Source organism: Prunus mume, linkage group LG5 (genome assembly GCF_029339155.1).
Source record: "Prunus mume cultivar Tortuosa linkage group LG5, ASM2933915v1, whole genome shotgun sequence".
NCBI lineage: Eukaryota > Viridiplantae > Streptophyta > Magnoliopsida > Rosales > Rosaceae > Prunus > Prunus mume.
This window is the reverse complement of record NC_142702.1, coordinates 20,328,252-20,352,500: the sequence shown is the minus strand read 5'-3', so window position 1 is coordinate 20,352,500 and position 24,249 is coordinate 20,328,252. Positions and strand designations below refer to the sequence as shown.

The following is a 24,249-nucleotide window of genomic DNA, read 5'->3' as shown; positions in this document are numbered from 1 at the left end:
TGCTGTTAGTAAAACTATAGACTGTCATAGAATACTTTAGAGCTCTGCGTGGTACGCTATTCATGGAAATAGACGTTAGATTCCACAAAGAATATATGATTATTGCCACAGTACTCCTGGTTGAAAAATATGCCATGCTCCCATTCACTGCACTTAGAATGACTAAGTTTCCCTTGACCTTGAGGAAGATTATATTGTTGAGTATCTATTTTGTAATTTAGAACCCACTCTTTTTTGTTATCATAATTATTTTTCAATCCCCATATCTTCATATATTTATCTTCTGAGAAAGAAAATTCCACTCGAGCCAAAGATCCTCTAAAATTAAGCAAGTGGAGAAAGTCCCAAAGATGCCGCTTCTTCTCTAAGGAAGCGAGACAAGGAGTCCAATAGAACTCCTCTTTCTTGAAGTCAAAAATCATCTTCAATAACCAACCAATGCATGTCTCCATGTGCATATGTCGACTTGTGGGTTAGACAACTAGGAGGAATTGAGGATAACTCCCGCCATGAGCTTGTCCCCAATACAAGAACGTGGGTTGCCATGTGGGTTTTGAAGTCCTCTTTTTGGCAAGAAACACGAAAGATCTTGTAGGTGTTAGTTATATTATCAAATCCCATGCCGTACCAGTCATCGACGAAGGAACTATTGGTTGAAATTTGGACGTCACTTGCTGTTGGGAGCACTAGAAATTCTCCCTTGAAAGGATTCAACAACAAGCATGACCTTCCATACTTCGCATGAAAAGAAATTTCCTTGAAGCCAAACAAGTTGCAGAAAACAAAAGCAGGATAATAACAATAACGTTGTCTTAACCTAACATCGGAAACAATTGCATGTTTGCTCTTTATCAAATCCTTGCCATTGTATTTCAATGGGTGCATCTGCATAAAGTGAGAGTCAATAAGAAGAACAAGTCGAGGAACTTAAGGGGTAGTATTACAAGAAGTAGTAAGAACACGACGCCGCATGTGCAGTGTGGCGAAAGAGAGGTCGTCAACTGTCTTTAACAAGGCCTTAGATACACATCGGATGCAACAAACCGAATTTACCGGCAGTCTCAAAAGGATGTCGATAAGAATTTCCACAGGTAGGGAGTCAATCATCGAGTTCGACTTTGGCTGCTTCTTCTTCTTCTTGTTCTCATTGTTGCAATAGCTGTGGCCCATTCTCTTCATTCACTTTAACAAAGTATGTGAAATATTGAAGTTTTAAGTGTAGGGACTGGATGATGTTATGCTTTATGTCTTCAACTGCTTATCCGGCCCCCCTACTTATATAGGAGGGAGCTTCTACAATGAGGAGTTAAAGTGAAGAGACCGATCCGATCAAAACATTTAAAATATTTAAGTCCCATGATTTCTTTACATTTGTTGATGGTGAGATTTGACTTCATCAAATAACCTCCTCACTTTAAGCTCTCATTATAGCCTTTCCGTATATAGGAATACAAGTAGTCAAACAGATATCTCCCAGGATTTTAATTCAACGTCCTAAACCCAAACATGTTGGAAATCCAATTCAATTAGGAATTAAAATGAATGCATATTTGTTTGTACCCAATTTTGGTCAATGGACCACAAGTGGTTCCCTCCCCAAAAAGAGCGTGGCAAGGGCCCAAGCCCAATAGCTGTCTGTAAGTTATATTTCTTAAGAGGACTTTTCTTGTTTAAAATAAACACCAAGACATGACAAAGCCCAAGAACAAAGGGCCCAAAGTGATTGGACTACTGAAAAATGAAAAATCGGAAATTGTTCCAAACCCACGCGAAGTTAGAGAAGGACCATCAACATTTAATGACGATTTGACTTTTCCCTCTTCCAGTAAGAGCATCCACAATGTGTAAATATACACCTGAGTCACCTAATCGTCTCCAATGAGGAGGTGTAAAAGGATGTAAATTTACATCACCACCTTTGAGGTGTAAAATAAAATGTATATTTACATCCAAATTTACATCTCTTGCAGGTGGGACCCACCCGAGAAAAGAGAAGAAAAGTCAGCATAAATGGTTGGGACCCGCAGCTACAGTAATTTCTGGAAAAAATTGGCATAATTATTGGAATGAAAAATTGAAAAAGGACGTAATAGGAATTTACAGATTTGACGTTCGAACTCCGACTGGGGTCTATGATACCTTCCCGAAAAGGGAACAATGTCACGAATCATACTCACTACTTTGTAGTGACATAAGGTGGATTTTTAGCTTTTGAGGTCGTTTAAGCTTCCAAAACAGCATTTAAAAATTGGATTTTAATTTTTAGGTTTTTTGTTTATTTTCTATTCTTTAACCTATTAGGTACTTTACAATCCAACGATTCTTTTTGAATGAAATTATATCTTCTCCGAATTTAAATATTTTTAGGTCCATTTGTTTGAAAAAATAAAATTAACCTAATACAAAAAAAATTAATTTTATAAAGTAAACACAAAATACAAATTTAACACAAAAACGAATTAAGACAAACAAAACAATTATACATCTTAGATTTACATATTTTCCCATTTGAGCAAAAAACGAATTTACACCCCCCGGAGGTGTAAAGGGGATGTAAGAATGGCTTTACACCTCCAATTTACAACCTCCCACTGTGGATGCTCTAAGAAAGCCACCGCCTAAGGAAGCCACCAAGCCAGGTAAGAAGCCAACTTGCATATCAAATCGCCAAGTACAAAACGCCTGCACTGCAGAGTCGCTTCAAGGACCTGTGGTTCTCGCCGAAAGTCCAATCACTCCCACTACGGACCGGTTCAGAAGTCAAGTCGCAAGTCGACTTTGGACAACACCAAACATCCTCGCTCATTCATCATCACTTAAGGCCTCCCTGCTCCTATAAATAGAGAGCTTCCTGAAGAAGAGTACTCTCTCCAAAACCAGACGCAACGCTTGTGAAACACTCAAAAAGCATTCAAGATATTCTAGTCAAACTCGCTCGGATCTCGATAACCACTACTTCTGTGTCCATCTTTTTATTTCTCTGCCATCTCCATGGTATGACTTACTTCTGAAAATGCTCAATTTGAATTTGTATAATCTAGCTGGCTATAACCTTAGATCACCGTGATAATGTATTTCATAGTTTATAACCAATAAATATGGATCTCTACTGTTCCTGCCGTTAATTTAAGAACTGAATAAATAAGAAGGATGGAACTTGTTTCTAGAAAATTCTGTTATGCCTGTATCTGCATTTCTCTTCATAGTTATGATATTTCAGCATTTTCTTGCTTCTATTTTATTTAAGTTGTAAGGTCATAAAAGGTTTCTAGCCCGAATAAGGCCTCATAGGCTTAAGGGATATAAACCAGTTGGGCCCGAAAGTCACATTGTTGGGCCCGAATTTGCGGTTAGTTCATATAAATATATTTAAGGCTTAAGTGCTATAGTACTCCTTGAAAACATAGGTTTTTTAGGTTTTAGACATAAAAAAAATTTCACTTTTGGAAAAAGCCAAAGCTTTTTCAAAAAGACAAAAACCACTCAACTTTCAAATCAAAGACATGCAAATGTATTAGATTCCTTAGGAAATCTAAAAATAAATAAGGGCATTTTTGTCCATTTTTGATTCTTTTAAAAATTTCTCTCCTTTTGCTTTTTCCAAAATGTCCTTGAAACATTGGTCAATTCTCACTTTACCTCCTTGATGATGTTTTGTGTCTCACCACAAGTCTGTTTAAAATTCTGTTAAAAAAGGTGATGTGGCACCAATGGGACCCACTATTTGGCTAAACTAAATGCCATGTGTGAAAAAAAATATTAAAAATTAAAAATTATCTTTTAAAATTCTTAATTTAATCTGAAACACCAACACCACCACCACCATTTTCCCAAATTTACCCTCCCCTCTTTCCCTACCTTCATCCGCGGTCTCTCGCAACACCCTAGCTCACTTTCAAACACTCCTGTGGCAATACTCAGTAATTGACATGTCCTCGGGGCAAAATTCCACGCCCCTTTAGCTCATGCAACATATTCTAGCTCTTTATTTATTTATTTTTCTAGATTTCTTTTTATGTTTCTTTAATTTGGGGGAGAAATGAAGAGACTGAGATCCAAAATGATCTCGATTCGTATGGAAAGGATTTGAATCAAACCCCAACCCAACCCCAGACCTCCTCATTTACCTCGCATGAAGCTTCTACTACAAACAAGACACTGTATAATAGAGATGGCGGAGGGTACGATCATAGCTTGATGCACAGTCGGAGAGGTTCTCCGTGTCCAGCGCCGCCGGAGTTTCCAAAGGTTTTGATCGGAGCGGACCGCCGAGGCGCGAAGGAAGCGGAGCGTTGTCATGGCGGAGGTTTGGGAAGAAGTTTGAGGAGAGAGGAGGGAAGGGGTTGAGGGATGTGAGGTCGTTGACGTGGTCGAATTTGAGAGATTCGGGAGCGAGCAGTCTAGGGTTAGGTCTCCAGTGAGGAGATTTAGGGATGGAAAGGGTCGAAATCGGAGTTGAAGTCCAAGTCACCAACTTGGTCCAAGGACTCAGTGGGGAGTGAGCAGTCGAAGAGTGTTGAGGTGAGGAAGAGAGAGACGGAGAAGGTTCAGGTTGAGAGTGGGAGTAGGGCTAGTAGTGAAATGGAGGAAGGAATATTGGTGGGGGATGAGTGAGGTCAAAGCCTTAAATCCATAATTTTTAAAAGACAATTTTTAATTGTTTTTTTTCACACATGGCATTTAGTTTATCCAAATAGTGGGTCCCATTGGTGCCACATTAGCTTTTTTAACGGAATTTTTAACAGACTTGACGGTGGGGGGCAAAGTGAGACACAAAACATTGGTCAAGGGGGTAAAGTGGGTCACTTTAACTTTGAGGGGGTAAAGTGAGAATTGACCAATGTTTCAAGGAGCACTGTAGCACTTTAGCCTATATTTAAATTCGTATTTAGGTTTATAAACCCGTACAAGGTGTTTATTGACCAAGAACTCTGTCTTTTTCCCTTGCTTGGATAGGTGTTGCTCTCACCCACCAGGACTGATATATACACGAGAGAAAGAATATTAAAGTCCTCTTAACTGAGGCATAGAAAAGAACCAATCCAAGCCAGTACCCCACTTGGAGCACAATGGTTTGAGCAGAGGTTCCGGAAAGAAGGCGCAAACTTCACAAGATGTCCATCGCACTCGACATACCAGTCTGTTGGGTGGTCGATATCCAACAGGCATGCCTATAAAGCGTAACCCATGAGTCGAAGGAATCTGTAAGGAAGCCCAAGATAGGGTGGACTAGATTTTTGTCAACCTGATTCAACTTTCAATTTTGTCGAAGATTGAAATAGCATCTGCGTAAGCCAAAAGATACAATCGGGGCATTGGTGTCGGTCTAGCAATTCTTCCGAGCACGCCTATCACGACATTCGCGAAAAGAATACCTGACAGGAAAGAAGACCAACAATATTTCTAATTAATTATCCTAATTACACTAGGCTTTCTCATTCCCTATGCATGTTGGAAAATCCAATTCAATTAGGAATATAGGTAACAGTCCCGCTCACATCTATCTTTCTTCACCCTCCTCCTGTTCCAGATCAATAATTTCAGTAGGAAGTGTATGAATATGATGATATCAATCAGGCAGCAAAACTGTTTTTTCATTTTTTAATCTTTATAAATTTAGCATAGTTTTGAGAAGAGTTTGAACTCATTAAGGGGTTGGAGAATCGCCCAGTAGAAAAGAGAAGAGAGAAGGGGAAAACTAGCTTTTATTATAAGAATCCAAACCCTAAGGCATACACAAAACTGTCTATTTCACTTCTAACAAGCAAACACAAAATTGAGGTTGAATACAGGCCTAACCTAGGTGCGTGTGAAGTTCAAGTGATGGAGGTACATTATCAAAATCTCATCATTCCGATTCATAAAACAAAACAACTGTGACAATTCTTCACAATCAAAATCTTATCATTCCGATTTTGTCAATTCTTCATTCAATAACAAGATTTGAACAGCTATATCTCCTAATCTAGGGGTGCAAAGTATCTGGCAAGGAACCAAATGACTAAGAAAGTTGAACCCAAGCGATTTCTTCTTTGTAAGCCACACTTGCATCACAGGAGGCTTCACATGTATACACAGCAGTTGTAGCCCAATCAAGAGAGTCCACGTCATTCTTCACGTTAAAGTAAAAATAGCAACTGTGGCCCATCCATCTTCTTTGTCCGCCATCACAACAGATTTTGATTTAAGAAAAGTAAGTAACACAGATTTCTCGTACGATCAGCCCAGCTATATTTTTCAAACCATCCACCTACAAAATATTTATTTTTTAAATTTTTTTTAAAATCAGTGGTATGTAGTGCTATGGTTCGCAAAATGGGAGGGAAGGAGGAAGCAATGACGAACTAGCTTTGAACAAGGGCGGGTGGTGTGATCGGCCCGGCCCATTTTCCAGAGAGGCCCAATTATTTTTTAATATATTTATTTTCCGGGAAAATCGTCTTCGGCCGGAAAATCTTTTACTCGGTTTCATAAAACGACGTCGCGGAACTGGCATCACAGCAGAGCTACGGAGCAATCTCTCTGAGCTCGCAGTACATGATGATGATGAAGAAGCAGGAGAAGAAATTCGAAGGTAGAACTGAACGCTTTGTTTTAATATCAGGCACAGTCAGAATATGAACCTTTTTTTTATAAATATATTTTTTTTATTGTGGCTTGTTTCTGTTTCGTTGCTGAGAATTGGTGAACGACGGTTCCTAATTATTTGAGAAAGGAAAAAAAATAGAGTTTTTAGTTAAATAAAGGAATAGTTTAAATTTTTATACATTCTCTGCTTGTGGCTCCAAAATGTAAAATTTTTGGGAAGAATATTAGTTTCTAGTTTGGTGTTTATTGCATTGGATTTTCATTCTGTTTGATTGTATGATTGTATATTTTTTGTCTAGTCGGGTCTATTTGTTGCCACTTATGGTGAAGTTATATTACTCCACTTGGGGGAAAAATGTATTCATCTTAGGCTTTTTAACATCCAGTCTTTAGTTCTTAATTCTTATCTTCTTTATGATGCCATGTTCATCATTGTTATTTCTTGGGACAAGGAATTTTATTTTGTGTGTGTATGTTGTGGAAGTTCAAATCAATACAGCAATTATAAAAGTGATTATATCTTTTTGGATTGGTTTTATATAAGATTGGGCTGCTAAGAGTGACAGTAATTACTATTCAGAACTTCATAAATGTTAAAGGATTTTTTATCTCATTCAGTAGGTTACTAGCAAGCATGAAAGCAGAGAGATAGGAAGGTCTGAATTCAAGTGTGTGTAAGGAATGCTATTAAACAAGTGTGTGTAAGAACTCAAATGTGTTCTGACATTGATGGATTCTATTGTTGTTGTGTATCATTAAGCCACTCATATGTTATCCCAAATTCTTTTTCACCAAAAAAATATCTTATAATTTTGGGCTTAAAGTGTTTCCTTTTGATTCTTTGCATGGTTGACAACCAATTTAACTTCAGGAAAGTACGTTGTTTTCATTATATGCTTGTTTGGTGTTGCAGCACATAGTTCTTGAAATTTTAAGATCAAATGTCAAAAAGGCAAAACACGTGACAGTTTCAAAGTTATAATTATTGGTTTACCTTGAGGGAGAATAGGAAAATAGAGATTAAGAACTTCAGATTCCCTGGAACTAATTTCCTTGTTCTTGATTATAAAGGGGAACATTGAGGATCTAATCAAGATGATCTTGATCTCTGATCTTATCCCAAAAGTTAAAAATTAAAAATTAAAATTGAAGATTAGCTCTGAAATGCTAAGGCGATTTGTTTTTGTTAATACTTTGCTCTTATCTGGCATTCATTCTGCCTTTGAGCGTTTCTATTGTCTTGTTAATAGTGCGCTGTTTTCTTGATACATGAATGTGCGCTGTCCAGTTTGTCATTTCCAGTTGTTCTTTTATATTCATAGGGAAGAATTAATTCTCTTTATTTGCAGTTACGTTTTGGCTCCTCGACAGAACACACTGGTGGATGGGAACACGTGGACTCGGAAGCATCTTTTCCTTTACTAGAATTATCCCTTTAATGCCTCGTTTGCATCGAAGGTTTAGGGTTAAAAGGACCCTCAAGCAGGGTGGGGGTAGAAGGGAGAGATTTTTTAGACCATTTTTGAAGGAGATAATCATTCTCAACCATGGGAGATAAGCCTTCCGACACTCCAATTCCTGATGGGTGGAAGTTCAAGAGTGAGGTCCGAAAGGACGGATCCACATCCTCAGTAAACACACACGTGATTCCCAGGCTCTGTTCTTTATCTATTGATTTTCTTGTTCTGTTCTAGTTCTGAAGTGTTTTAATCAATATTCTCTACACATGCATGATTTGGATTACTGCTGTGTGGTAGATTGCCTTAGCTGATGTAATTCTCATTTTGCACATTATTCATATCAACTCCTAGTAGTTGAAATCTCATTTATTTTATATTTAACCGAAATCTCATTTATTTCATTACTTAACACAAATCTCATTAATTTCTCTAATAATGATCTTATTGTGTTTTATCGGTGGAAAATTGATGTAATCTCATGTATTAGAATCAAAGTTTTCACCTGCATAAGCTTAATCAATTGGGAAGTGGATATTATCTTTGGTGTTAGATTGACTTAGTTGATTTGGTTTTAAATCTACTGTGCAATAATTTATCCTTCTAATTGAAACATGCATGTTGGATTGCTTCTTGAATGTTCTGTGGCACTGTGTTTGATTGTATTCTTATTGAATGTAAACTTGCCTTTCTGGATTGAAAAGGAATGTAATAGTGTAGCTTTAGCCTTATATTTTCTGTTTTTTTTATTAATCACTCTTCAAGGTAGCCGTAAGTGGAGTTTTAAGTAATGTATCCTGTAGTCACAGGAGGCTAGGCTTCCAAGTCACCAATTGTTGACAGTAAATGAACAGAATCTTTCCCTTATTGTTTTATAACAAATATAGGAAGATCTTTTTATTCATGTTAAGGGAATTTTTAGTCAGGCATCTTCCATACGTATGCATAAATGTATGTCATCTTCTGCTCATGTGCTTGCTAACGCGTGAGCGCTTATATACCTTTTGCCCAGTTCTTAACTTTGATGGTAAAAGATTAAATATTGTTTGTCAAGTTATTTGTGTTTTCCTTACCAGTTTATGGATTGAATATTTGATATGGCATGTTTAGCCTAATCAGTACTTTTGACTATGGCATGTTTACCTGAGATCAAACGGCAGTATACAATTTGCCCGTTACTTGGCTTAAAAGATGAAAACTAATTCTACTTGGAAAGAAATACTATTTTTGTGAAAACTAAAATGATGAGTCTTAAATGTTTGTATTCATCCTGATGTTTCAACTGGTTTGGGAACTGAGTGATTTCTTGATTTAATGTTTGGCTGTTACAGTGCTACTGGTGTCCAGCAACTGGACAGCACTTTTTCACTTACGAAGATCTTATGCGATATGTGAACTATGCCAAGGAGGCCAAGCTTTCAATATATGCCCCAGTGAGTTTGATCTTTCTTGCTTTCCTTCTCTAATTTATTTAGATTCGTTGTCTTCTGCAATTTTTCATGTCTCTCATATATTTTACATATACATTGCTACCTTGAAAAGTTCCATTTACTGCTAAAATATATTTGGAAAGGGAACCTCCTTCATATTACCACTCATAATACATCTGGAAAAGAGACTTGCTGGCTTGCTCTTCTTTTGTTATTTATGGATACCTTTCTCCAGTTGAATTACATAAGGCCCTGCTATACTATCAGACATTGATTTACTCATACATCCTCTTGTAGGATTTTAAAAGCAATAAGACTCGGAAGAAAGCTGGCTTCATACCAAGGAGGACCAGACCTAGCTCTGGAGCTAGAAGAAAGCTTTTGGGTCAGAGCTCTAGGCCACTGCCTTTGGATCCGGGTAAATATCTGAACTGGAAAATGTTTGAAACCTTTGTCTCTCACTTTAGTAAGTTTTTAAGAAATAGTTTATTTTGAGTAGCATATTAATCATACACTGCTGTTTATAGTTGGGCAAGGACCCTTTAAATTATTCTGAAGGTTTTGCATATATCGTAAAAATTGACTTGCAATCAAACTTGAAGATATCTGAGTTAAATATCACGTGATACATTAAGAAAAAAACTATGTTGGTTTTCACTTTTCTATAACTCGCATTATAATGGTGCCCTTTGATTGCCGCAGAAGAAACAAAACTCTTTCAGTTAAAATGCATTGTTGCTGAACCGTTGGTTCCCTTGGTAGTGATTGTGTTGGTTCTTACTTGTGTTTTATCAATTGCATCGTCTCCTCCAGGTGAGGATAGCGGTAGCTTGGAGGGAAGCACTGACCCAGTAGAGAGCACTGATACAGGCAAGAACGTCAAAGCTGGCCTCCATGAAGCATCGGAAGACCCGATTAGGCAAGAAGCCTTCAATGAATAACTGTTTCTCTTTCTGATTCAAAACTCTGTTGTTCATTTTTCATGGGTTTTAACTTTTTAGTATAACTCTTTTGGCACCGTAATTTTTTTTTGTTTTTTGGAAGACTCCTTTGGCACTGTAATGCTATTTGCTGGTTTATAAATGCATTTTCCAGTTTTGTTAATTCCTGAGTATTTTTTTCGTTTGGTTTGATTATTATCTCTTTTTCTTCATACCAAAAGTACCATCAATCCAATCCAATCCAAGTTTTTGGATTAGATTTTAAATGCGTCACAGCAATTCAATTGAGTAGTATAGTTTTAGGTTTTTTAACATCGAACTGAACAGATCCAATGATAATATGTAGAATAAAACTATTTTCTAATCATTAAATCATGTGTGCTTTTCAAAACTTATTTATTAAGAATTCTAGGTTGAGTATGAATACTGGATAGAAAAACAAGAAAATCATTATCAAATATGAGGTAAAGCAAATACAAAAGCAATCTACTTTTTATTTTTAGATTAGGTTGAACCAGATGATACATTATCCTACTTAATAGATTGGGATAATTATGAGGTAAAGCAAATACAAAGCAATCAAAAACAGTAACTTGACTGATTATTTCAATCCATCAAACAAGTTGAGGCACACAAAAGCACACCAAAAAGAAACCTCCCACATGACTGAAGCTCCTCCTCTTTTCTCAAGCCAACACCAGGCAGCTAAATGAACATCATACATTACACCGTAAATCACAAGGTCATTCCGGGTAAGATGATTCTTCTGATCCAAATTAGCCCTACTCCTCCATGTAAGATGATTGTTTCCATCCACCGTCGCCCTCCTCTGAACCACCATATTCCCCAGATGGACCGTCGTTTCTTCCATATCCCCCAGATGGACCGTCGTTTTGCTGCAACACAAATGCAGTCAGAGTAAAGACACTAACAATGTAGGTGCAAATAGAACATTGACTGAAAATTTAGTTCCGAAAAAGGAAAAAAAAAATTGAAAGAACCTCAGGCTCAGGAGTAAATCTGGTTCCAACTTTAATCTCTCCACGGTATTCCTTGTCCCGATTGACAACATTACATGCAGTTGGTGGAATGCTACCTTCAGTGAAAATGGGCTCTAATGAAATGCTGCATGCAGACATGAATAAGTTAGTCATAAAAGTATAAATTACACTCTTTTCACCCGAGAATATATCACAGGTTGAACTGTTAAAACTCAAAACCTAGTTTCTGAGGGCTGCAAGGTACTTTCGAGTGACCGTATACAAATTAAAGGACCCAAAAAAAGAAAAATACACACCTTGCTTCTCCAAAAATCGTCTGCGCTGAAATTATCCTTCTCCATTATTTTCAAATGAAGTTCGGAGACATCATCAGAGACTGTAAATACAAAGGTTTCATTCCATTCTGGTGCAGATCCTTGTCCTGCATGTACAATTTTTTTTAACACAATTCATTGAAAACTGCAGGCATCAATTTAAGCCATTGTTCTTCCAAAAGTTACACAATTTTATTGCAGGGGAGATGTGCACAAAAGATGAAGATGGCTAGAAGTAGAAATGTACCTGAGACCACATTGCTTTTCTTCTCTTGGGTCCTTAGAGTCAAAAGGACATAGGGATCCATGTCAGCTGCTCATAAAGCATTCAACCCATGTCACACATACATAATGTTCTCAGGTAGTTGATGCTGTTGGAGGAAAAGTTCCTGTTCTGCTTGATGGAGGAGTAAGGCGAGGAACAGGTGTGTTAAATCCTTGTAAGATATCTATATATCTATACAAGCTGCCCTTCTGATATGAACCCTTAAACTGCTTGTATTGTTTTGGATTTTCTTATTGAAATACAGGCTAATGTTGCTGCAGGTTGGAAGGCCTGTAATCTATGCCTTGCAGCAAACGGAGAACGCGGCATGAGACGGGTTATCAAAATGCTGAAAGATGAGTTTGAGCTCACTATGGCCCTCTGTGGCTGCCCTGGTGTTATGGATATTACCAGGAGCCATGTGAGAACAGAATGTGATAAACTCCACTCCATGCTTTAATTTGTTTTAGAAGCATCAAAATGAAATTATCCAGAGAGATGGAGGAAATGCTGAAAGATGATGAGGCCATCAATGTGTGTTGGGAAACTGCCAGAGAAATTCCATCAATTGTTTGGGAAACTGCTTCAATTAACAGCTATTGGAATTCAACTTGTTTTTTCTTCTCTCTCTCATATTGTAATTCAACTTCATTAAACGGCAGGTTAAATTTATATTTACTATGGAAGTGATAGCATAACATGTGTTTACGTGTCACCGGAGAGAACCATCTTTCGAAAGTCAATTTCCTATGCAAGGTGCATAGCTTTGATCAGCCTTTCACACCGATACATTCAAGGTGCTAGGCGGGACGACACCGCCGCGATTTCATCCTAATCGTAAGGAGTAGCCGCCAAGGAGTTGGGCGCCGCCTAGGCCGCCTAGCCCCCGCCTAGGCCCGCCTAGCGCCCGCCTAGGCCCCCTAGGCCGCCTAGCTCCCGCCTAGGCCGCCTGGGCTGGTCTGGGCTGGCGTTTTGCCGTTGAGGCATCGACGCTTAAGGTGGCACTGAGGCGCTGCATGAAGAAAGACAGAGAGAGAGAGAGAGAGATGAAGTTGAAACAGCGAGAGGAATGCGTGTAGGCTACGCTGGGAAGAAGAAGACATCTAACCTAATTTTAATATAACTAACGGGTTGGGTTTTGTAAAATGGGCTTAAACATTGTATTAAATGGCCCTATATTAAAAAAAGTATACTTTTTTTGGCAGTTTTTTTAAATAAAAAAAAATATCAAGGATGCAGAAAATGCAAAAGTAAAAGTCGTATAATATCAAGGTTCGAAAATATTAAACTTATAAATCACCATAATAATTATGGCTACTTGAATTTCATTCAATATTCAAATAATATTTACTATCAAAGTATTTCAGTTTGCACCATTCAAATGATATTATCTTACAAATGACTGAACACGTTCCATTTAATCGGGCAACCGCATAGTAGTGGGAAAAATAAAAACAAAGAAAAGGTTTCAATGTCCATGCAAAGATTCTATATGTTACCTCCATTCTGAAACTAGAACTTGCATGAAGAAGATCAATGGGTGCCACTATTGCGCTCCACTTTTCTTCAATGCTTAAATCTGAATATTCTGCCTTCCATCAGTCCTAACAACCATACTTCTCTTGGATGGCTCTCATCAATTTCGGTGTTATACTATCACCATGTTATCTTTACTTTTGCCATGGTTCATATAAGTCAGCTTTTTAATTTTGGAATTTCCTAAATTGCACCCAGAATCATCATCACTGCTACATGTACCACTGTCACCGAGGTCATCATCAATTGCTCCAGAGTCTTCGGTATCTGATTGGGATTCCTCCACTTTCTTTTCAAAAGAATTAATACACACACGATATGTGGATGATGAATTCTTTTCAAATAATGTAATATCACTTGAAAGAGTTGAACCAATTAAAGACTCTAGTTCCTTTATTCCAGTGGAAAAGGTTCAATTCAGAAATCTGCAAAACAAAAACAAAGTCCATCACTAATTCAAGTGTAATATCACATGAGATTATGATAACAATATTTTCAAGAAAATTACCTGCAATGACTTCGCCAACTCAGAAACTTTCAACCCATGAATTCCTTGCTCTAGCAGAACTCTAAACAATTCACCCTTCAAAGTACCAGGACGTAAACCATACTTCACCTCTCATTTCCTCGATTTATTTGAAAAACCAAATTTCACATTTATAGGTAGGTTTATGCAACAACAGATAAAGCTTATTAATTGTAGAACGTAAATAAAACCACCATAAGAAAGTAAATAAAGGCTAGCTCATGCTCATGTCTAGTCATTAAAGCAAATAAACATATGCTCAACAGATGTTATTTAGGAATGCACGATAATGCCAACAAACAAAACTGAAGAAACTATTTCCTATAACATTCAATCACTACATGTTATATGTAAAACCTAAAATTTCTGATTTTGGTCCTTAAGTATGGAAAATGAATCTATCCAACTGGGGCTTGCCTTAAGGTAGAAACAGTTATTCGGGGTAATGACAGATCTTAAATGACTATTGCCAATAAGGCTTTGAATTTGGGTGATGAACACATACTATTGGGCATCTATAGCACTTAACTTGCAGAATACAGATGTGTTGATAATTAAATACATTTACTAGAGAGGAAATGGAGCTTAGAAAAATCAATTGCAACTATGGGAGTTAAATTAGAAGACCTTGCTAAGGGCATCCCTTCGCCTTGCACCTTGCTTTGAACCAAAACCAGCAGCAACCAGTACTTGACGCAGTATTTCTGTCCATGTTAAAGGGTTTAGCGATCTCTTCCAGAATTCCAGAGTGGGTTCTTGATTTTCAACCTGCCAAATCATTCGATAAAGATGCTTAGTTGTTGAGTACTGCCATTCAATTTTTTTCATAAAAATATGAAATAACAATTGATTTAAGAGATGAGCAAAAAAGTCTCCAATGTTTGACAACTATAAGCATCTCTAATCAACTATACCACAAGAAGCCAGTGGATCTTCTAAAAGTGCATATGGATGGACTACTAATAGTTTGATTATGATTTTGTTCAGAAAATTTCTTGTCGCCTAAGCGTATCTATCAGACATTCTGGAATGGACACCTTTTCTGCAGTCACACCAAACTTTTGATTATTAGCTGATATCCTCTTTCCTATATTCTTTAAATTTATCTGATATCATATTGCTACTTTCAATGGTATTTAACTTCCCTGTAACGAAACATGTCAACAGTCTTATAGATTGCATTACTATTTATAAAAAACAATAAATGAAAAACCAGGTATAGCTGACCGGCTATACTATTTATACATATAAAAAGAGAGGACCCCCTTTCCATTAGGTGCCCACGTGTCAAAAACAGTATAGCCGATCGGCTATACTATTTTTCAAAAATCAAGAAAAACGACGGGGTATAGCCGGTCGGCTATACTATTATACATGTTAAAAAAAACCCCTTTACGATTAGGTGTGCACGTGTAAAAAATAGTAGAGCCGCGCATACTATTTTTAATAAATCAAAAGTATCGCCGTGCGGCTATACTATTCATACATATAAACAAAAACTCTTGCGAACAGGGGCCCGCGTGTGAAAGTAAGGATAGCCGTGCGGCTATACGATTTTTACAAAACCGAGTATAGCCAGCCGGCTATACTATTTATACACGTAAAAATAGAAGAGCCCATTGCGATTTGGCGCCGCTTGTAAAAAATGTATAGCCGACGGCTATACGATTTTTAAAAAACAAATCAGAAAAAGAAGTATAGCCGATCGGCTATACGATTTATATATAAAAAGAGTGAATCCAAATTTCCTATTACCAAATCCCATGTGCCTCCCTATTTCCTTCTTATATTTTTGACACGTGTTCCATAACTTAACACTGTTTATTTCAATATAATAAAATTTATTTAAAAGAAGAAATCGCATTTCCTCGACTCATCTATTTCGTTCAACAAAAAGGGAGCCTTGTCTTTGTTCTTTCTCCTCCAAACCTCAAGTTCATCATATTCGCCATGGGTTTGTTTATGCCTCCATAGGATGATGGGACACCCAATTTATATATAATCTCCACCACCGCACCCATTCATCAGACCCGCCACCTCACCGTGTCCATTTGCTTCAAGAAACCCTCAAACCCACATAGAGAAAGTGCTTCCATATTAAAGATTTGGCTCAAGGAAACATCACTCGAGCACTGCAAAGACCAAGAATTGATCAATCAGAAAAACCCACAAGGCAAAGCTTGGAAATTTCATATGGGATTCAGCGATATTAAAGACCACACCAAAATCCACATGCAAACTAGCACTTGTTGGGTTATTGTTTGTTGCTCATGGTGAATATCTTGAATGGATGCAATATTGGCCAAGCTTGAGAGAGAATTTTGGCTTTGAATAATTGAGTTTTTTAATCAATATAACAACTTTTTCTTTAGATTAGGCCACAACTCTGAAAATCAAATGGAAATTAGATAAGAAAGGTACTAAAGCAAGGAACGGCAATGAGATGCTCAAAAAATAAGGTGAATGGTTGTGGTACTTGGAGATGGACGACATGATTTGGGCTGACATAGAGGTGGCGATGGTGAACGAAAGAGATGACGAGGAGGAACTTGTGTGTTTTTCAATATTATTGTGTTGAAATATTGTTAACAGTGTTAAATTTATGTTCGTCATATGACACATGTCAAAAGATATACGAAGGAAACATGGGGCATAGAGAATTTAGTAACAGGAAAATTGGACTAAAAAAAAGCAGACCCCCTTTTGATATTAGGTGCCCACGTGTCATAATAAATATGGCCGCATAGCTATACTATTTTTTAAAAAAATTTAAAAAACCGAGTATAGCCGCCCGTCTATATATTACATAAACACAAAATTTTCAAATATTAGTGTGTACATTGCATTATTTTCTTAACTCTTTATATCAGAATTTCTAATCAACGATGGTTAGAACACAATCCAAACTCAAATTGACAAGGTAAAGGTTACAATCATACACACCAACTAGTTATTAGTCTAGTTATTATCCGTGTAAAGAATTTAATACTTATATTATATATGTATTGTATGTATGTATTTTTCATGTTTAATACATACATTTTAAACAAAATTTTCAATAAAACACCCAATTTATACAAATAATTCTCACATATTATTAAATAAACAGGAAATTTGCCACTGTTGTGGGAGTTGAGTCCCAAATACGAGCGTATACGACACTTTTCTTTCTACGACGATCATTCTATTAAAATGCCAATGCAACAGACCATCGTTTCATGGCTTTAATTTTCCACCCAGCCAAACAGGAAATAGCCCTTTACTTTATTTTCCGGAAAAATCGTCTTCGGCTGGAAAATCTTTTACTTGGTTTCATAAAACGACGTTGCGGAACTGGCATCACAGCAAAGCTACGGAGCAATCTCTCTGAGCTCGCAGTACATGATGATGATGAAGAAGCAGGAGAAGAAATTCGAAGGTAGAACTGAACGCTTTGCTTTAATATCAGGCAGAGTCAGAATATGAACCTATTTACTTTTGTTGTTGTTGCTTGTTTCTGTTTGGTTGCTGAGAAATGGTGAACGACGGTTCCTAATTGTTTGAGAAAGGAAAAATAAATAGAGTTTTTAGTTCAATAAAGGAAGTAGTTTAAATTTTCAAACATTCTCCGCTTGTGGCTTCAAAATGTAAATTTTTTTGGGAAGAATATTACTTTATAGTTTGGTGTTTATTGTAAGATATTGCATTGTTTTCATTCTGTTTGATTGCATGATTGTCTATTTTTTGTCTAGTTGGGTCTATTTGTTGCCACTTATGGTAGAGTTATATTAATCCAATTGGGGGAAAATGGTATTGATCTTAGGCTTTTTAACATCCAGTCTTTAGTTCTTAATTCTTATCTTCTTTATGATGCCATGTTCAACTCATTTTTATTTCTTGGGACAAGTAATTTTATTTTCTGTGTGTATGTTGTGGAAATTCAAATCAGTACAGCAATTATGAAAGTGATTATATATTTTGGATTGGTTTTATATAATATTGGGCTGTTAAGAGTGACAGTAATTACCATTCAGAACTTCATAAATGTTAAAGGATTTTGTATCTCATTCAATAGGTTACTAGCTAGCTTGAAAGCAGAGAGATGGGAAGGTCTGAATTCAAGTGTGTGTAAGGAATGCTATTAAACAAGTGTGTGTAAGAACTCAAATGTGTTCTGACATTGATGGATTCTATTGTTGTTGTGTATCATTAAGCTACTCATATGTTATCCCAAATTCTTTTTTATCAAAAAAATATCTTATAATTTTGGGCTTAAAGTGTTTCCTTTTGATTCTTTGCATGGTTGACAACCAATTTAACTTCAGGAATGTACATTGTTTTCATTATATGCTTGTTTGGTGTTGCAGCACATAGTTCTTGAAATTTTAAAATCAAATGTCAAAAAGGCAAAACACGTGACAGTTTCAAAGTTATAATTATTGGTTTACCTTGAGGGAGAATAGGAAAATAGAGATTAAGAACTTCAGATTGCCTGTAACTAATTTCCTTGTTCGTGATTATAAAGGGGAACATTGAGGATCCAATCAAGATGATCTTGATCTCTGATCTTATCCCAAAAGTTAAAAATTAAAAATTTAAATTGAACATTAGCTCTGAAATGCTAAGGCGATTTGTTTTTGTTAATACTTTGCTCTTATCTGGCATTCATTCTGCCTTTGAGCGTTTCTATTGTCTTGTTAATGGTGCGCTGTTTTCTTGTTTTCTTGATACATGAATGTGCGCTGTCCGGTTTGTCATTTCCAGTTGTTCTTTTATATTCGTAGGGAAGAATTAATTCTCTTTATTTGCAGTTATGTTTTGGCTCCTCGACAGAACACACTGGTGGATGGGAACACGTGGACTCAGAGGCATCTTTTCCTTTTCTAGAATTATCCCTTTAATGCCTCGTTTGCATCGAAGGTTTAGGGTTAAAAGGACCCTCAAGCAGGGTGGAGGTAGAAGGGAGAGATTTTCAAGACCATTGTTGAAGGAGATAATCATTCTCAACCATGGGAGATAAGCCTTCCGACACTCCAATTCCTGATGGGTGGAAGTTCAAGAGTGAGGTCCGAAAGGACGGATCCACATCCTCGGTAAATACACACGTGATTCCCAGGCTCTGTTCTTTATCTTTTGATTTTCTTGTTCTGTTCTAGTTCTGAAGTGTTTCAATCAATATTCTCTACGCATGCATGATTTGCATTACTGCTGTAATGGGTTTCAGTTTTGGTGGTAGATTGCCTTAGCTGATGTAATTCTCATTTTGCACATTATTCATATCAACCCCTAAACCCTAAACCCTAACTGAAATCTCATTTATTTCGTTACTTAACACAAATCTCATTAATTTCTCTAATAATGATCTTATTGTGTTTTATCAGTGGAAAATTGATGTAATCTCATGTATTAGAATCAAAGTTTTCACCTGCATAAGCTTAATCAATTGGGAAGTGGATATTATCTTTGGTGTTAGATTGACTTAGTTGATTTGGTTTTAAATCTATTGTGCAATAATTTATCCTAACATGCATGTTGGATTGCTTCTTGAATGTTCGGTGGCACTGTGTTTGATTGTATTCTTATTGAATGTAAACTTGCCTTTCTGGATTGAAAAGGAATGTAATAGTGTAGCTTTAGCCTTATATTTTCTGTTTTTTTTATTAATCACTCTTCAAGGTAGCTGTAAGTGGAGTTTTAAGTAATGTATCCTGTAGTCACAGGGGCCTAGGCTTCCAAGTCACCAATTGTTGACAGTTAATGAACAGAAGCTTTCCCTTATTGTTTTATAACAAATATAGGAAGATCTTTTTATCCATGTTAAAGGAATCTTTAGTCAGGCATCTTCCATAAGTATCCATAAATGTATGTCATCTTCTGCTCATGTGCTTGCTAATGCGTGAGCGCTTATATACCTTTTGCCCAGTTCTTAACTTTGATGGTAAAATATTAAATATTGTTTGTCAAGTTATTTGGGTTTTCCTTACCAGTTTATGGATTGAATATTTGATATGGCATGTTTAGCCTAATCGGTACTTTTGACTATGGCATGTTTACCTGAGATCAAACGGCAGTATACAATTTGCCCGTTACTTGGCTTAAAAGATGAAAACTAATTCTACTTGGAAAGAAATACTATTTTTGTGAAAACTAAAATGATGAGTCTTAAATGTTTGTATTCATCCTGATGTTTCAACTGGTTTGGGAACTGAGTGATTTCTTGATTTAATGTTTGGCTGTTACAGTGCTACTGGTGTCCAGCAACTGGACAGCACTTTTTCACTTACGAAGATCTTATGCGATATGTGACCTATGCCAAGGAGGCCAAGCTTTCAATATATGCCCCAGTGAGTTTGATCTTTCTTGCTTTCCTTCTCTAATTTATTTAGATTCGTTGTCTTCTGCAATTTTTAATGTCTCTCATATATTTTACATATACATTGCTACCTTGAAAAGTTCCATCTACTGTTAAAATATATTTGGAAAGGGAACCTCCTTCATATTACCACTCATAATACATCTGGAAAAGAGACTTGCTGGCTTGCTTTTCTTTTGTTATTTATGGATACCTTTCTCCAATTGAATTACATAATCCCTTTTATATGTAGAGGGCCCTGCTATACTATCAGACATTGATTTACTCATACATCCTCTTGTAGGATTTTAATAGCAATAAGACTCGGAAGAAAACTGGCTTCATAACAAGGAGGACCCGACCTAGCTCTGGAGCTAGAAGAAAGCTTTTGGGTCAGAGCTCTAGGCCACTGCCTTTGGATCAGTGTAAATATCTGAACTGGAAAATGTTTGAAACCTCTGTCTCTCACTTTAGTAAGTTTTTAAGAAATAGTTTATTTTGAATAGCATATTAATCATACACTGCTGTTTATAGTTGGGCAAGGACCCTTTAATTTGTTCTGTAACTCGCATTATAATGGTGCCCTTTGATTGCTGCAGAAGAAACAAAACTCTTTCAGTTAAAATGCATTGTTGTTGAACCGTTGGTTCCCTTGGTAGTGATTGTGTTGGTTCTCACTTGTGTTTTATCAATTGCATCGTCTCCTCCAGGTGAGGATAGTGGTAGCTTGGAGGGAAACACTGACCCAGTAGAGAGCACTGATACAGGCAAGAACATCGAAGCTGGCCTCCATGAAGCATTGGAAGACCCGATTAGGCAAGAAGCCTTCAATGAATAACTGTTTCTCTTTCTGATTCAAAACTCTGTTGTTCATTTTTCATGGGTTTTAACTTTTTAGTATAACTCGTTTGGCACCGTAATTTTTTTTTTTGGAAGACTGCTTTGGCACTGTAATGCTATTTGCTGGTTCTTAATGCATTTTCCAGTTTTGTTAATTCCCGAGTATTTTTTTTGGTTTGGTTTGATTATTTTAACTCTTTTTTTTTTCATTGAAACCAAAAGAGAGATCATTTTTTCAATCTAATCCAATCCAAGTGTTTGGACACAGCAATTCAATTGAGTAGTATAGTTTTAGGTTTTTCAACATCGAACTGAACAGATCCAATGATAATATGTAGAATAAAACTATTTTTTAAATGATTAAATCATGTGTGTTTTTCAAAACTTATTTACTAAGAATTCTAAGTTGAGTATGAATACTGGATAGAAAAACAAAAAAATCATTATCCAATATGAGGTAAAGCAAATACAAAAGCAATCTACTTTTTATTTTTAGATTAGGTTGAACCAGATTATGCATTATCCTACTTAATAGATTGGGGATAATTATGAGGTAAAGCAAATACAAAAGCAATCAAAAACAGTAAACTTGACTGATTATTTCAATCCATCTTGAGGCACACAAAAGATCACCAAAAAGAAACCTCTCACATGACTGAAGCTCCTCTTTTCTCAAGCCAACACCAGGCAGCTAAGTGAACATCATACATTACACTGTAAATTACAAGGTCATTGTGGGTAAGATGATTCTTCTGATCCAAATTAGCCTACTCCTCCACGTAAGATGATTGTTTCCATCCACCGTAGCCCTCCTCGGAACCACCATATTCCCCAGATGGACCGTCGTTTCTTCCATATCCCCCAGATGGACCATCATTTCTTCCATATTCCCCAGATGCACCGTCGTTTTGCTGCAACAACGAATGCAGTCAGAGTAAAGACACTAACAATGTAGGTGCAAATAGAACAATAGAACACAACAATCATAAACTAGAACATTGACTACAAATTTAAAGTTCCAAAAGAGGGGAAAAAATTTGAGAGCACCTCAGGCTCAGGAGTGAATCTGAGTCCAACTTTAATCTCTCCACGGTATTCTTTGTCCTGATTGACAACATTATATGCAGTTGGTGGAATGCTACCTTCAGTGAAAATGGGCTCTAATGAAATGCTGCAAACAGCCATGGATAAGTTAGGCATGAAAGTATAAATTACACTCTTTTCACCAGAGAATATATCACAGGTTGAACTGTTAGAACTCAAACCCTAGTTTCTGAGGGCTGCAAATTACTTTCGAGTGGCCATATACAAATTAAAGGATCCGAAAAAAGAAAAATACTCACGTTGCTTCTCCAACAAAATCGTCTGCACTGAAATTATCCTTTTCCATTATTTTCAAATGAAGTTCGGAGACATCATCAGAGACTGTAAATACAAAGGTTTCATTCCATTCTGGTGCAGATCCTTGCCCTGCATGTACAGTATTTTTAACACAATTCATTGAAAACTGCAGGCACCAATTTAAGCCATTGTTCTTCCAAAAGTTAGACAATTTTATTGCAGGCGAGATGTGCACAAAAGATGAAGATGGCTAGAAGTAGAAATGTACCTGAGACCACATTGCTTTTCTTCTCTTGGGTCCTTAGAGTCAAAAGGACATAGGGATCCATGTCAGCTGCTCATAAAGCATTCAACCCATGTCACACATGCATAATTAGCAAATTCAGAAACTTAAAGCAGAAAGATTAAAAAGTAGAACAGATTTATATCAAATTCTTTGTGGATCCAAATATAAATTCTGTTGACCCAAAAAACAATTTCCTGATTCAACTTAGCATAGTTATAAGATAAGTAAATCCAAGCACCCCCATTGTCAAAAGTAGATAGATCCTTTGTCCTTAACTTAAACTTACTATGGATCTATGCAAAAGTGACTCAGAACTTTCATGGATTCTTTTGTTTTTGGTTAGTTAGTGCATCAAAGATTCAACTTTTGACCCACACAATCATACATATTTATAGACGCATGAGAAAACAGGGTCATCAAACCTAGAAAAATCAGGCAAAAGCATTTATTCAGATAAGACAAAGCTAGCAAGGAGTTTAGATCCACAAAAGGGTGAAGCAGGAAGCAACCCAGAATTTATTTCTCTTGTATAACTGTTTCTACAAATAATACAGTAAATGTTCAGCTGGGAGATCGAAGATCCTTAACACAGGCACAGAGGGAGACAGAGAGAGAGAGAGAGTTACCCAGAAAATCGTTGTTGTCGAGGCCTTTGGCATCAACAAGAAGAACTTCAAGCGTTCCCAGAGGCATGTTTGGATCGGATGAAAATTGAAATCCACAGAAAAGAGAGAGAACAGTTTACAAGTTTAAGTTGCAGTTTTCTGAGCTGAAACAATTTATGAAGAAGAAATCATTTGCCTGTCAACTATTTAAATAGCTTTCTTAGCATAGCAGTTACTAGTTACTAGTTACCAGTTACCAAGCGTGTCCGAAGCTGAACAGGGATTGACGTGTTCAGTTGGTTTCCATAATGTGGCATGTTATATGAGCCTAGTCACAACATTCTGATCACATCATATATGAGCCTAGTCAACCAAGACGTAGTCCCTACTTTGTTGGAAAAGATTTTGACTTCAAATTATACGAACAAGAGTTTAATTGCGTGCGCCTAAGATGAATATATGGAACTTAGAAGATGTAATCTTTGAACGGGGCCATACAGTAAAGAGTATTTACAATTGCACTATTAACAAGAATTCAACTACCATCTTCACGCTTCTTTGAACAAAAAGAACATGTAAAAATGTGATCATTGAATAATTGAAAAAATGAAAAGATTGATCCCACAACTAGAGGAGCTTTATGGAGTAATGAGGTTTCCCCGGGTTTGATGGAAACTTTTTTCAGTTGAATTTTATTGTTGGCTTTGATTGTTGAACTGAAGTTGAAGGAAATAGGCAGGCCATTTTGATCCAATGGTAACATGCATAACAAGTTATTATATTATGGA

General features: G+C 36.7%; 5 protein-coding genes across 10 annotated transcripts; 2 read left to right on the top strand and 3 right to left on the bottom strand.

Annotated features, from left to right (window-relative positions):
- Positions 1-411: 411 nt before the first annotated feature.
- On the bottom strand, positions 412-1,170 carry LOC103331912 (uncharacterized). The gene is made up of 2 exons (XM_089052392.1): positions 1,054-1,170; positions 412-885 (listed from the first exon to the last, which is right to left on the bottom strand). The coding sequence occupies exons 1-2, from the start codon at positions 1,168-1,170 to the stop codon at positions 412-414; spliced, it is 591 nt and encodes a 196-aa protein (XP_088908518.1).
- Positions 1,171-5,799: 4,629 nt separating this feature from the next.
- Positions 5,800-10,579, top strand: LOC103331868 (uncharacterized). 5 transcript variants are annotated; one of them, XM_089051492.1, is made up of 6 exons: positions 5,800-6,193; positions 6,290-6,574; positions 7,938-8,231; positions 9,377-9,478; positions 9,773-9,893; positions 10,178-10,579. In XM_089051492.1, exons 3-6 carry the CDS (start codon positions 8,136-8,138, stop codon positions 10,414-10,416), a joined length of 558 nt encoding a protein of 185 aa, XP_088907618.1. In that variant the 5' UTR covers positions 5,800-6,193; positions 6,290-6,574; positions 7,938-8,135; the 3' UTR covers positions 10,417-10,579. The 5 variants fall into 5 exon arrangements, with proteins under 5 accessions (XP_088907618.1, XP_088907617.1, XP_088907619.1 ...); XM_089051491.1 differs by lacking the exon at positions 5,800-6,193 and having other exon boundaries at positions 6,205-6,574; XM_089051493.1 differs by lacking the exon at positions 5,800-6,193 and having other exon boundaries at positions 6,210-6,574; positions 7,938-8,219.
- Positions 10,580-10,988: 409 nt separating this feature from the next.
- Positions 10,989-23,644, bottom strand: LOC103331866 (elicitor-responsive protein 3-like). 2 transcript variants are annotated; one of them, XR_016127091.1, is made up of 6 exons: positions 23,483-23,644; positions 22,839-22,904; positions 22,573-22,699; positions 22,277-22,400; positions 21,874-22,140; positions 10,989-11,071 (listed from the first exon to the last, which is right to left on the bottom strand). XR_016127091.1 is itself a non-coding variant. In XM_008234537.2 (5 exons), the coding sequence occupies exons 1-5, from the start codon at positions 23,547-23,549 to the stop codon at positions 21,997-21,999; spliced, it is 528 nt and encodes a 175-aa protein (XP_008232759.1). In that variant the 5' UTR covers positions 23,550-23,644; the 3' UTR covers positions 21,697-21,996. The 2 variants fall into 2 exon arrangements, 1 of the variants encoding a protein (XP_008232759.1); XM_008234537.2 differs by lacking the exon at positions 10,989-11,071 and having other exon boundaries at positions 21,697-22,140.
- LOC107882095 (elicitor-responsive protein 3-like) lies at positions 11,080-12,116 on the bottom strand. Its single transcript, XM_089052730.1, has 4 exons — positions 11,979-12,116; positions 11,712-11,838; positions 11,418-11,541; positions 11,080-11,312 (listed from the first exon to the last, which is right to left on the bottom strand). The coding sequence occupies exons 1-4, from the start codon at positions 12,037-12,039 to the stop codon at positions 11,199-11,201; spliced, it is 426 nt and encodes a 141-aa protein (XP_088908856.1). The 5' UTR covers positions 12,040-12,116; the 3' UTR covers positions 11,080-11,198.
- Positions 17,275-21,384, top strand: LOC103331867 (uncharacterized). Its single transcript, XM_008234539.2, has 5 exons — positions 17,275-17,476; positions 18,849-19,130; positions 20,280-20,381; positions 20,694-20,814; positions 21,100-21,384. The coding sequence occupies exons 2-5, from the start codon at positions 19,047-19,049 to the stop codon at positions 21,225-21,227; spliced, it is 435 nt and encodes a 144-aa protein (XP_008232761.2). The 5' UTR covers positions 17,275-17,476; positions 18,849-19,046; the 3' UTR covers positions 21,228-21,384.
- Positions 23,645-24,249: the final 605 nt, after the last annotated feature.